We start from the raw sequence: 12,823 nt of genomic DNA, 5'->3' as shown, positions 1-12,823 counted from the left end.
TTCGCCCACGAATCCAACACGCCGAAATGGAGCCGAAAATAAATGGCCATAATGGTCTAGGCGCTCGTCTATCGCGATCTCTCACACAGTTGAGACGGTTTATGTTTAGCTGTGTCTCTTCACTTTCTCTCACACCTTTTTCTTCGGTAGGTGTTTTCTTTCTTTTCTTTTCTCTTTAGTGTGTGTGTGTGTGTGTGTGTGTGTGTGGAAAACTAACCACCTTTCTCTGTCACCTTTTGTGGGTTCCTCATGCTGCTGGCAACACTCCCTATTACTGACATTCAATACGTTTCGTTGACGGCCAGCCGAATGCGCAAATAAGACTTGACCTACTCCATCGCTCGCGTTCGCATCGCTTCGTACCTCGAAATCTGTCTAACCTTCCTGTGATTTGTACCACCCATCGTGCGGGCCGTTTCCTAGCGCTTGCAGCTATTTTTACGCGGGAAATTTTCATCTTTCAAAACGATCTACCGCCAACCGGCATGGCAAAGAATGCGAGAGAATGAGAGATAAACGTAAAGGAAATCACAAGCGCAGCGCGAGCATGATCATGAGTGTGTGGAAAATGTTCGCGGCTCCTCACATTACTCATCCCCGGCAGGAATGGTGTTTCATATCGGGGTAAGGTAAAAGGAGCATCTCTCTTGAAATAAATTTGAATAATAAAAGTTGAAAAAAAACATGTCTTTTCCACTTCTGGCTCCGGTGTGAGTGTATGTCTTGTTAGGAGTTTTCTTGTAAGATATTTTCAAATAAAAAAAATCGTTCTATGTTATTATACTTCACCCTCTTCCCTTTCCCTCGTCCCTTTAATTCACATTCAACCAACACCGGTGCAAAAGTGATCCATTCCTAAACAGAAAGTTATGTTTTATATTTGTCTTACCGCAGCTGTATGCCTATATGCATAACCATTCGTTAGCGCTCCGAATTTTGTACGAATGAAGATAGCTCTCACGCTACTTTTATACCGCTGATTAGGTCAGTGGAAAAGTTTGATGAAGTTTGATGTTTTTGCAAATAAATTTTGCCTTTTCTTCGCTTGAGCATCCCGCCAGGTGTAATCCGTTCTGATACAGTGCGCCTAGAGTTATGCAAATCAAAGTCATAGGAGTTTCTTAGTTTGTCGATATGCTCATATGTTGCATATGTGACACATAAGCGTCCAGTTTCATACTTCAAGCCTCAGGGCTTTGTGTTTGTAACTGGATCGAATGTCACCTTTGAAAAGAAAGACAAAAACACAATCAAATATCCCTCTGCGGTTTGGAGGTATCGTCTCTTACTGCCCAGAACTTACCGTTCTTCCCAAAGCCGTAAGGAGATATTAAATGTTGCTCCCGAAATGTTTTTTAGCGTGAGCGTTTTGCGGCTTTAGGTTCTCCCTTTCGGGGAAGGACAAATACGCAGCTGACCGGGGACCCTCAGTTGGCCGTAAGCATCTAACCCATCTGGACATACGCACGGCCAGCCGCACACACTCTAGGCTGTGTGCGGGGACAGTATTTGCCGATTTGCTTCTTTACGTTTTCCGAAATAGAAGGAGAGTGATACAAAAAGCGCTAGCGAGCAGGTGAGAAGTGCATCAACATAACGCAACAGCTCAAAACGAACAGCGATCAGCAAGCGACGATCAAACACGAGGCGGATAGTGTATAGTGGTGCTGGTGTACAAGGACATGGTGTTGAACAAGTGTGACGACGTGCAGTGTTTCTTTGGCGCCAGCTAGTGTACAGTAACCTGGATAATAGGAAGCCGCAACACAGCATGACGATGATACTCCGTGTGCGGTTGGTCACGTTCGGACTGCTCTGTCTGCTGGCCGTAGCGCTGTTCGCCGACGATGCGAACGGGTTCCGGCTGCGTGAACACGGCCAGGAAGAGGGTCTTGCGGTGGTGCGTCGGAAACTGACGCCCCGCACCAAAGGGGACGTTCCGTGGATCACTGTGACACGTAAGCCATGGTCAGCGAGAGATGACACAGAAGACGACGACGACGACGACGACGAGGAGGATGAGGACGATGAGGATGAGGAAAACGATGAGGAGGAAGAGGAAACTGAAGAACAGGCCGCCATCCGAAAAGCCACTCAGGAGCGGCTGCTGCGTGCCCGGCGCAGTATGAAAAGCCGTGACAAACGGTACCAGCCGACCGAAAGCAGGCGGAAGACAACGGAGCACGATGCAGATGACGTCGACGATGACGACGAAGACGACGAAGCCGAACCGAGGTCTATTTTTAACCTGTTTGGTTTGCTTGGTTCGAAACAGCGAAAGGGTGACGACGAGACTGGTACGCAATCAACAGTCGGTAATGATGATGCCGGTAACGACGATGACGACGACGATGATGATGAGGACGAGAAACCCGCACGAAAGTATACAGCGAAAGTGAACGAAAAAAAGAAACAGATAAAGGGGAGCCAAACCCGAAAGGGCGCAAAAAAGGAAGAACCCGAAACGAAACAAGTGACTGACGAGGACGACGCTAGTTGGCTGGATGGGCTAAAGCGTGCGTTTGACTCGATCGTACAGCCAACGGTGGATGCGAAAGATGTACCGAGCGACCCTGCAGAGGAAGGTACCATCGTACGATGGCTCCAATCGCTAACGTCCCGCGGTGAGAACGTTGCGAAAGCCGAAGATGAGCCAAAGGAGAAGGCAAATCCAATCATTAACCTGCTCACCGGTTGGTTACAGTCAGCCGAGGGCGGTGATTCAAACGAGGAGATTCGCTTCCGTCCCATCGGTTCCTATGCCGATGATGACGATGACGACGACAACAAGCACGCGAACGACAAAAGGAGAAAATCACCCACCAAAGGTGCAACCGATTCGAAGCTGGTACAGCTGCTGAATCACAGCCCGATCGCGTCACTCTTCAGTGCGGAAGAGCTACCAGCGGAGTCACCGATCGACAACGGTCCCAAGCGTCCGAGGCAACCGGCACCGGGCGTTCGTGGACCGGCGCGTGTTGTCAAACAGCGCATTGCCATCTCGCCGGAAGACTTTGAGCAGCTGCTGCTCCGGGTGCCGTCCTTCGTGCCGGACTACACACAGGTACAGGGTGAAGAGTGTCGCCGACAGGGCGAAATCTTCGAACGTCAGCTGCGCGGTAAACGGCTCTGGGCGCTGCAAATGATAGACGCCAGCGCACGGCTGGCATCCGGTCTGCTGCGGGGCAATGCGAACCAGCTCGGCGATTTCGATCTGTGCACCGGGATCGCTACACGGGTCCGTGTTCGCGAAGACGAGCTGGTACGGCTGCGGGGCAAATACTGTCTCGCACACGTGGATGTGGTGGCGGAGGATGCGGAACTCCGGCTACCGGTACATCTTCTTCAGGGTGGTGGTTTCGTCAAGAGTACGCTGAACGATGTAAGTAGAGCACCACCGGAAAACCGTTTGTCCGTGTAGTACGTGCGTTTGTACGATGCATTTCCGTTTACAGCCGGATCACTTCCTGCCACGCTTTACAACGATCAACTGGGGCATTTGTTTGCCGGCCGCGTGCTCGTTCGAGGATGCCGGCAGCATCGTGCAACACTTTGTACGGCCGTACAACTCCACCGGCATCAAGCTGTTTCTGGAGCTGGAGGAGGCCAACTGTCATGTGCGGCAGGTGCGTTCGTGGTCCCGTCTGCTGAAGGACCACTGGCAGCTTGTCGCCGTGTTGTAAGTAGTCGACTTTGCTGACGGTATCATTTTTTCATCTTCTTCGTCTATTCGGCAAAGAAAGAATTTAGCCTTTTATGATAGTTTAGACTCTTGTCCAAATTCCCATAATCCACACCATATCTTCTGTATTCAGAATTCGGCTATCTATAGTCAGATATGGACGATACTCGACTACAAAGGAAGAGAACTTAAGCTATTTGAATATCGTTTCGTTGCAGAAGACTTTTTGAGTTGACGGCTTTACCAATATCCCTGAAAAAGTGAATCTCGTCCATTAGTCGACTTCCTCAGTCGTGAGACTAGGAGTTATCCTTAACCTCTGGTTGATTAGTTTTTTAGCGCTATAATTACCTTTCTTTGCATTCTTTACAACGCCGCAGTAGGCTGTAGGAATGTCTGCCTGTCAGTGAGGAATTTCTCAAAATACATTGCACTGATGAGTGTCCGAGAGTGGCGAGATCCATGCAATAACTAACGAATTTTCTCCAACCAACTCCACAGCGGTTTTTACACGTTCGTCGCGGTGGTGACGCTGGTAGCAACGCTGAACGATTATGAAATCTTCATCAAAATTGAACCACCGTCCACACAGGACTCCCCGCTGGATCCGCCGGAGCGCCGCACCACCAACGTCTTCCACCAGACGCTGATGGCGTTTTCACTGAAGAAAACTTTGCCCCAGCTGATCGGTTCGGGCACAGACGAACATCACCATCTGCGCTGTCTGCACGGGCTGAAGGCACTCGCGAGTGGTGCACTATTTCTCGCCCTCCGTCTCGTACCGCTCGGCTTTCAACCGTTCACCAACCGGAACGAATTCACCGAAAGCTTTAACGCACCGTGGAGTGTCGCGGTTCGGCTGCTAATGCTGTACGCCGACGTGTTTCTCGTGGTGAGCGGCTTCCTGGCCGCGTACCATATGGTGCGCGAGTACCGTGAGCGTGCACGTGTTCCCTGGTTTAAACGTATCGCGGGCCGTTACCTCAGGTGAGTTATTACCGTGCGACCGGTCTACTACACCGCTCTACAATACACCGGTTTTGCTTCGTTCCAGGCTAGCGTTTCCTCTCGTGCCAGTGCTGGTGTTTTACGCCTGGGTTTGGGAACATCTCGGCAGTGGACCGCAGTGGGGCGACGTCGTGACCAAGAATGCGAACCTCTGCAAACATGGCTACCTGAGCAATCTGCTCTTCATGCACAACTGGTACCCGATCGAGGAGACTGTCGGTATTTCGTTCTTCGTTTGTTTTACCCCACCTGCTCACTAACCCTTGTGTGCTGTGTATTGGTTTCCTTTTCATTTGCAGTGTGCTCCCCATACCTTCCAGTTGGCGATTGAGATGCAGCTGAGTGTACTGGCACCGTTTCTGATGATCGTATTAGTGCGCAGCCCGTTCTACGGTACCGCAGCGTACGTGCTGCTTAGCGCTCTCTCTACGGCAATCCGCTTCGCCTCGACCACGGAAGATCGGTTGACACCGTATGTGTTCCATGGTGTGCGGCTAACGCAACTCTACCGCACGCTTAATCTCTCGTTCGCCGAAACACTACACCGACTGACGCCCTATCTGGCCGGTTTCGGGCTCGGCTATCTGCTGCAGGAGACGGGTCGACCGCGCCAGGACCGTGGCGTACACTACGCCGGCTGGTTTGGGGCTGCCATCGCCTTGCTCTGGTGCGTCTGCTTCCCGCTCGATATCGTTCGGAAGGACTTCCGGTACGAGCCGGGTGATGCGGCACAGTTTGCCGCCCTAGCACCACTCTCCTGGTCGCTCGGACTTTGCTGGATCGTCTACTACTGCGTGACGGAGGAGCAGTGTTTGCTGAACCGTGTGCTCAGCTCCCGTCCCTTGGTGTGTCTCGGTCGGCTAACCTACTCCCTTACCCTCGTACAGTTTTTGGTGTTCTTCTACTTTGCCGGTTCGACACGCGGCAGCGAGGTGTTTAGCTTCACCGGGTACGTTAACCGTACCGAGGTATGTCTCGCACTTGGTGCAGCCCTCATCCTGACACTTCTTTTCGATCTGCCCATTCAAAACGTTAAACGACTGCTCGACCAAACCGGTGTATTTGATCGTCTAGAAGTACCACCGGAACCACCGGCAACTAGTACGGAACACACCGACACAACGGCGGAACCGGACGCAAAACCTGAACCCATCAGCGAACCGGAACAGATAGAACCTGTTGCGGAACAAACCGATTTTGTCAGCCCGTTCGATGATCAGGATGAGGAAGATAATGGGATATGGCTGCGGAGGCGTACCGCCGATACCGCTAACGAGCAATCAAGTACCGTGGATGACTTTTGGGCGAGCAAAGACACGAACGTGAAGGACGTAGATGCGCAGTATGAGAGTGTTGTGCAGGAAGCAACCACTGCGGTCCAGTCCGAACCCGAACCAGAGGAAGAGGTTGAAGAAGAGGAAGAGGAAGAAGAAGAGGAAGAGGAGGAAGAGGAAGAGGAGGAAGAGATCGATGAGGAGAAGGAAGTCAAACGACGGCCAACAACGAACGGTGCGAATTGGTCTCGATTCTAGTGCGGATTTGTGGTTAAGGTGTTTGTGTGTGCGTGTATATGCGAGAGGAATGACGAAGAGGAGAGTGAGGGGGTAGGGATGACTACCATTTTGTTATTGTTTTTGTTTTGTGTAGCCGATGATTGTAAACTCGTCCCTATATAAATAACGACTTTATTAAACCTTAAACACTGTCCGCTTACGTTTATTTGTGTAGATGTATTTGTTTTTTTTTGTGTTTCCGTGTATGTGTGTGTTTGTGTAAAATGCTTAATGTAATATATTTACAAATGCTCCAGCCACCCAATAGCAATAGCTCGGCATACCAAGCTTGCGATTTTTCTTTTGTTTTGTTTCTTACATCGAACTATGCCTCCTCCGAAGTGCTGTGCGTGTTGTTCGTACTGAGACTGTTCGTTTCCTGCTCCCTGGCAATGGTACTCGGATGCGCCGGCCGGAAACGGCTAAGCAATATCTTCTCCAGCCCATGAATGGGTGACTCGAACATTAGACAAAGAAGCAATGCTAGCAGAAACGTTAGTATCATGTGCGCGATGGATTCGGCAGTCTGCAATAACAGATACAGGTGGATGAAGGAATACAAAATTAAAAACAAACAAATCACTCGAAGCTTCAAACCCAGCCATAACCTTTACGCGCTTACCAGCGTCGCGATGCTTGCGTAGAGCGATGTACGGCGAGATGCGGTAAGATACAGCTCGACCAGTCCATTCGTAAGGTACGCACAGTACGTCAACCGGCTGAGTGGTACAAATGCACGCCAGGAAAGGAACCGTTTCAGTGTCCGGCCGTGACCGGTGACGCATGCCAGCACGAGCCACCCATTCGATAGGCTCCAGCCAAACCGATGCAGACCGGCGTACAGTGCGTTATAGAGATAGTTGCCGGTACCGAGCCGGGTGTAGAACGCGGTCAGTGAAAACATCGCGGTACAACCGCACACGGTAGACACGATCCAGCACAGTGCTAGCTTTCGTCGTCCGATTCGCACGCTGGACGGGTTGAAAGAAGAAAAAAAAACACAAACAGGATTAACATGGCGTATCTGCGCCGCATGCGGATTGCATACTTCTTGATCTGCATCCAGTGCACCAGATAGCCGACCAGCAGACCGAACAGATAGGCTGTCGCGCGCAGATGCGTTTTACCGTACACATTAACGAAATATTCGTTCGACTGCAGATCGCTCACCTCACTGGTATCGATATGGGTGTGAAAGAAACCAAAATAAAAGTATAAGTGAAATTGTACAACTTCCGCCTAAAAGTATGCAATCGTTAGTAATTTTGGGCGTAAAAGTTATACGTACGCGGTAAATATCATAAACGTTGGATCGAGTTGTCGTACGTAGGTGACGTAGAATGGTACCAGTATGGAGGTAAAGGTAACACTTCCGAGCAGCAATAGTGCGACCCGATGACCGTACCGCCACATCGGATAGAGCAGCAGTGGAGCCAACACGAACAGCTGCGTATCGGTGGCAAGATACCATGACTGGAACATGCACACCCGGTCGGTGCCGAAGTAGTTGTTCACGTACAGCACGTTTAGCCACCAGCTCTGCTGGCACCGTGCCTGTTCCAGCTCGATCCGCTCCTTCCACAGTGGTCCATCGCCTAACCGTGGTAGCCAGGTAGCGTACAGGGCAATCACTGCCAGATAGGCCGGTGTCAGCCGTATATACCGGAACATGTACAGCAGCCCAAAGTTAAGCCGGCCCTGCCGTTTGTCCAGCTCCAGCAGTAGCAGCCGGGCAAACAGGAACCCGCTCAGCAGCAGAAACGTATCCACCAGCAGGGGTGAATTAAGCAGGAATGCATTCTGCAGCAGCCGGCTCTGTTCGCGAAAGAAGCCCGGATTCAGCAGCGGACCGCCGGCCATAAATACGAGCGCATGTCCACCGAGTATGAATACCATCGACAGCGCCTTGATACCGTTGATGCATCCCAGCCCATGATCATCCTTCGACAGCTGGGCGAGCTTGCGTAGATTGTCCACGGCAGAGAATGCACGCAGCACCGCTACACCGGTGGAGGTTTTTTCACCGGCACATTCACTTTTACTCGTGCCAGCACCACCAGCACCGTACAGCGTACTAAATACCACCATCAGCACGAACGCGAGCAGTACGCACGCACTACATATCTGCATCCGATCGTACCCGGCCTTGGTCGGTAGCGTTCCGTCCTGGCACGAAACGGCACTCACCTCGTATCCGCTGACACCGGACAGCAACCGTTCCACATCGTGCTCGGTACAACCAGCCGGTATACAGACACCCCAACGTATCTGGGCCGTGATGTTTGTGCTATCGTACCGATCGGTGGGTTGCAGCGTTCGGAACCCAACCATGGAGACGCGCGCCAAACAGTACTGCGCTCGCACGAACGTTCGGTCACTCATCAAACACTCATCGTAGCTACCGAGATGGTCGCGTGCACCGAGCCCGATCGCGTCCGGAAACTTCACCGTAGCATCCAACACTGGAACGACAAGGACAAGGAAAGCAAGATTGTGGAAGAAGTAGGAAGCTAGGGATTCGTAAAAAAAAAAAAATACCCGCGGAATCCGGGCAAACGAAACGATGACGAATTGTGGATTTAAGTCGCTAAAGAGAGAATTTTTCGAAAACGGACTGACCATTTAATAATACCCGATTTGCTATTAAACGCTGTAATTCGTCATTCGCATCCGAAACATCGAAAGTAAACAAATACGTCAAACACCGAACCTGAACAGTGTAGTACTCGTGGGTCAAGTGGAACCGGTCGGTAATGATGGAAACCCAGTCATTATAAATCATTGATCACGCGACACTACCTCGGGAATGTTAAACTGGGTTGCGGTTTGATAGGGTCCGGGCTTAATAGGTTCGCCCGTGACCGAAGCGGAACGCGACGCCGGATGTTTTAGGCAACTTTCGACCGAGCGTTACTTCTTTCGGGCCCCGGGTAACAGCAACCGGCTAACGTAGGCAGATGAAACATATGCATAGATGATGTGGCATTATTTAAATATTTCAAGCGATGGGTGATACCTTTCCGTTTTTTTTCACCGCATCATTTCAAGGGTTCAGTTTTTGGGAGGGGCTGGGTGTTTTGTTTTCTTTCGGCTCACCGTGCGTTTTAACACTTTCTGACAGGTTCAAGAGCATCGTCCAAGCAAAACAAATATAACGAAATAGCAGTTATAAATAAAACATAAATCCACAGTAGCCGTACGCTTCGGAAGCCATCCGTGTAACGATGCTAACCCAACACTAGCCGAGCCGCACGACGTCACAACAAAACAAGCGGATGCTGTCACCCGCAAGCTACGGGGCATTATAAATACATTTTTGTTTTGTTTGCTGCTGCACAAACATTCCCATCCTTCGGTCACGAACTCATCTCAGCCGGCAGAACTATCACCAGCGTCATCTTCCCATTCCAATCAAAACCGCGGGCGCCCGTTTGCGCAAATCGATCGGAAAAATGTAACCTTTACGTGAATAATTACACCCAACCGTTATTAATTGTGCAGCTTTGCGCACACTTTATACATTACCGATTGCACGGTGCGCGTAAATCACATGTTGGCACATTCTTGCTATTGCGTCAAAACGTTGCCGTAGCATTAGAACAGGTTCGTCGCTTGTGCGCCCTCGCGCCAATGCAGTCGCTCTCGCACGTTCTTGGCCCTGGCCCGAATGTACCGGCTGCTCATAATCATACACAAGACGAAACATTGGCTTTACCTACGCGTTCAGCGATACTAACGTGACATTACGGACACTTTCTAACGCGATCTGCGCTGGTGATCCTTTTCTTAGTAGGCAAACACCCTACCCGAAAACAGGCAACCTTGACAAGTATATCGACATGCATAGGTAAGCGAAACGAAACAAAATGACGCTGAAAGGAGGATAAATCGGTATACCTAGTAAACCATGACCTAAGGGTGTGGATCTATTACTATCACACCGTTTTTAATATCTTCACTGTCCAATGACACCGAACCGCCGGATGCAAGTAATTGTTTCGGCTTGAGGCTTTTTATTTTGGTGCTCGCTTGTGATGCTCTCATTCGATTGAAATTAATCAAGAACTATTATAAAGCTCCTTTTAGTGCACTTAATTATATACTAAACTGTATAAGATAATTTTATGTCACATTTCCAAAATAATTGCAACTATATGAAAGAAATTTGTTCCATTCTCACCCAAATGAGCAAGAAATTTAGATAACAATAAAATAATAATAATGTTTAAAAGAAGTTTTTGTTTGAGAAAAAGTTTGTGGAGTTATACATATGTTATGTATCAATCTCCTTACAACAGGCTAAAGCGAGCACTTAAGCATGATTGGCTCCGATAGTATCGTGTTGAAACCATGACGCTCGTGAGTCTCATCTCAAGGTAAAGTTTCGTTTTTCGATCATTTTCCACCTTTGGTGCAATTCATCTTAAAATCTGTTCTAGAGCAACACCGATAGCACTTCTTCCATTATATAAGAAGCATTACTTCTTCTCTTCAAATCACAAACAAAGTCACAAAATCTTTATCCAGTTATCCAGGCAAGGGCTGAGTCTCGATAAGCACGGATAATCAACGTTCCAATGTATCTTGTGTGCTTTTGCTTTTTCCAGCTCCAAGAATTATTTTAACTTACTTACTTAACTCTTTTTTTTAATAACCTCCAAGAAGCAGAGCTCAGATTTAAAAAAAAAGAAATCCTCAAGATTTCTCAAGATCAAGAGAAAAATTCTCTTGATGAACATTTTCGCGCCATTTTTGGAACTATTTCCTTTTGGCAAAAAAACCCCCTAAAGTACCACGGAAAGTTTAAATTACACCAAAAAATATTTTTACTTTCCATTGCTCACATTCACTTCTTCACAATATCACTATCACTCACTTGTCATAGCCCATTCTTCATGGTTGCGTGCAGCTTCCAGCGTTCGGTTAATATCCAGCCGACAGGGACCGATCGGTAGTGTCTGCTCCAGTACCGTATCGATACGGTCGACAATTAGCTCCAACGCGTTGATTGACTGTGGTTGAGCGATGCAGCAGTTACCGGTCAGCTGCAGCAAAAGCAGCCCGAACGTGGCCACCGTACGTACGCTTCGTGTGTGCATATTCCCGTTCCGATTCAGTGCTTCGTAGATGTGACACCGACCTGCTCGCACGGCGACTCGTTGCGAACTGAGCTGCCGGACCGTTGCGCGGTGTGTGTGTGGTCACGCTCAGCACGCAGCGGAATGGACCGCGTGCTTCAAATGCTGCGAATCCAACCCTCAAGCCACAAGCCAGTTAGCTCTATTTGTTATTCTACATCTACTGTCACCTGTGACGAATAAATAATAAAAAAGCGAAAATAAGAGAACAAATGTGTGAGCCTTCATTTTTTGTTCCTTCCTGTACCGATGCCTTCCTGATGCAAATGGTTTTGTGGTTTTGTGGTGGTTTTATGATATTCCGTGACTTGAATTACGCGCCTAGTGCAAGCCAAGGAAGATTCTAACGCTAGTATACGCACGGAAAAATAAGTAACGCGAAACTAACTGCGAAGAAATCAAAAAAAGCCTCAAGATGCTAGTCTCCTCAAGTTCAGCTTCCGGCCCCCATATTCACGTACGTAGAAGCACCCGACATATGATACACGATAGAATGAGATTTTGATACCGTGCGATCATTAGATGGTTGGAATTTACTTGGCGCCTCGTATGGTCATGTCATGCACGAGTGCACCGTTTGAGGTTAGATGATGCGTGATTGCATAAATTCACCAGGCGAAAGTGTATAACATTTGCAAGTAAACCTTCAAACCAAGCTTTTTACTTCTCTCTCTATCTCTCTCTGTCTCTCATTCTAGATGACACAGTGAAAGTGAAACACTATCAACCTTTCCCAGTTAGTAACGGTTCGCTTCACAAGAATATGATTTTGGTTTCCTTACATAGGAAGCATACAGCTGGCAAAGAACGACCATACCACGCAATTAGCATTAATCTGCCCCGAAAAAAAGCCGATAAATGAAGTTGCAACACGGGGTAGACAGTTTTTTTTGGAAGTACGCGTGATGTGACTGTTCACGATCATTCTTTTCATATCTTATTAACAAGATCGCGAGACAATTTTTTCGCTTCACCGCGCGTTTAAGTCTTTCTGCATCTTTGCCCCACCAAGACGCTGACGAACGTACGAAAGCGAATGAGAATGAAAAGTTTGAACATATTCCATAATTTACTGTGCCTAGTACAGGCAAACAGTACAGCGGATAGGTAATAAAACAAAATACGTAACAATTTTTCACACATTTATTGCAAGTTCCCACCCCCCTTCCCCCGTCCTTGAAACCTCCGGATGTCAACGGGGTGGGCCAAAAATCCTTCAAACTATTCGGGATAGAACACAACCAAGAAGTTAGAAATAAAAATAAAATAACAAACACTCCTGTACAGAAGGATGACGATGATGGAAAAAGTTGGGCAAGGTGGAGAGGGCAGAAGTTCAGCGTATCGGTAAACGGTATGTTTTACAAAAAAAAACCAAAAAAAAACAAAAAAATGATCATCATACCCACCATCATCCGCCATTACCGTGTCTCGACACTCGA

General features: G+C 48.6%; 2 protein-coding genes across 2 annotated transcripts; one reads left to right on the top strand and one right to left on the bottom strand.

Moving 5' to 3' along the window:
• Positions 1 to 1,409: 1,409 nt before the first annotated feature.
• Positions 1,410 to 6,390, top strand: LOC125760637 (uncharacterized). Its single transcript, XM_049420944.1, has 5 exons — positions 1,410 to 3,382; positions 3,456 to 3,679; positions 4,184 to 4,669; positions 4,737 to 4,905; positions 4,990 to 6,390. Exons 1-5 carry the CDS (start codon positions 1,772 to 1,774, stop codon positions 6,220 to 6,222), a joined length of 3,723 nt encoding a protein of 1,240 aa, XP_049276901.1. The 5' UTR covers positions 1,410 to 1,771; the 3' UTR covers positions 6,223 to 6,390.
• LOC125760656 (nose resistant to fluoxetine protein 6-like) lies at positions 6,362 to 11,532 on the bottom strand. The gene is made up of 5 exons (XM_049421020.1): positions 11,120 to 11,532; positions 7,532 to 8,705; positions 7,292 to 7,417; positions 6,866 to 7,214; positions 6,362 to 6,769 (listed from the first exon to the last, which is right to left on the bottom strand). Exons 1-5 carry the CDS (start codon positions 11,340 to 11,342, stop codon positions 6,569 to 6,571), a joined length of 2,073 nt encoding a protein of 690 aa, XP_049276977.1. The 5' UTR covers positions 11,343 to 11,532; the 3' UTR covers positions 6,362 to 6,568.
• Positions 11,533 to 12,823: the final 1,291 nt, after the last annotated feature.

Source organism: Anopheles funestus, chromosome X (genome assembly GCF_943734845.2).
Source record: "Anopheles funestus chromosome X, idAnoFuneDA-416_04, whole genome shotgun sequence".
Lineage (NCBI taxonomy): Eukaryota > Metazoa > Arthropoda > Insecta > Diptera > Culicidae > Anopheles > Anopheles funestus.
This window is presented reverse-complemented; position numbering and strand designations above follow the sequence as displayed.

Bases quoted from the DNA above. Each gene is read 5' to 3' on its own strand.
- LOC125760637 (XM_049420944.1), top strand. From the start codon at position 1,772: ATGACGATGATACTCCGTGTGCGGTTGGTCACGTTCGGACTGCTCTGT. The intron at 3,680-4,183 runs GTAAGTAGTCGA...CCAACTCCACAG, and splicing joins TGGCAGCTTGTCGCCGTGTT to CGGTTTTTACACGTTCGTCG. The intron at 4,670-4,736 runs GTGAGTTATTAC...GCTTCGTTCCAG, and splicing joins ATCGCGGGCCGTTACCTCAG to GCTAGCGTTTCCTCTCGTGC.
- LOC125760656 (XM_049421020.1), bottom strand. From the start codon at position 11,342: ATGCACACACGAAGCGTACGTACGGTGGCCACGTTCGGGCTGCTTTTG. The intron at 7,418-7,531 runs GTACGTATAACT...TATCGATACCAG, and splicing joins ACGTTTATGATATTTACCGC to TGAGGTGAGCGATCTGCAGT. The intron at 7,215-7,291 runs GTATGCAATCCG...CAACCCGTCCAG, and splicing joins CACTGGATGCAGATCAAGAA to CGTGCGAATCGGACGACGAA.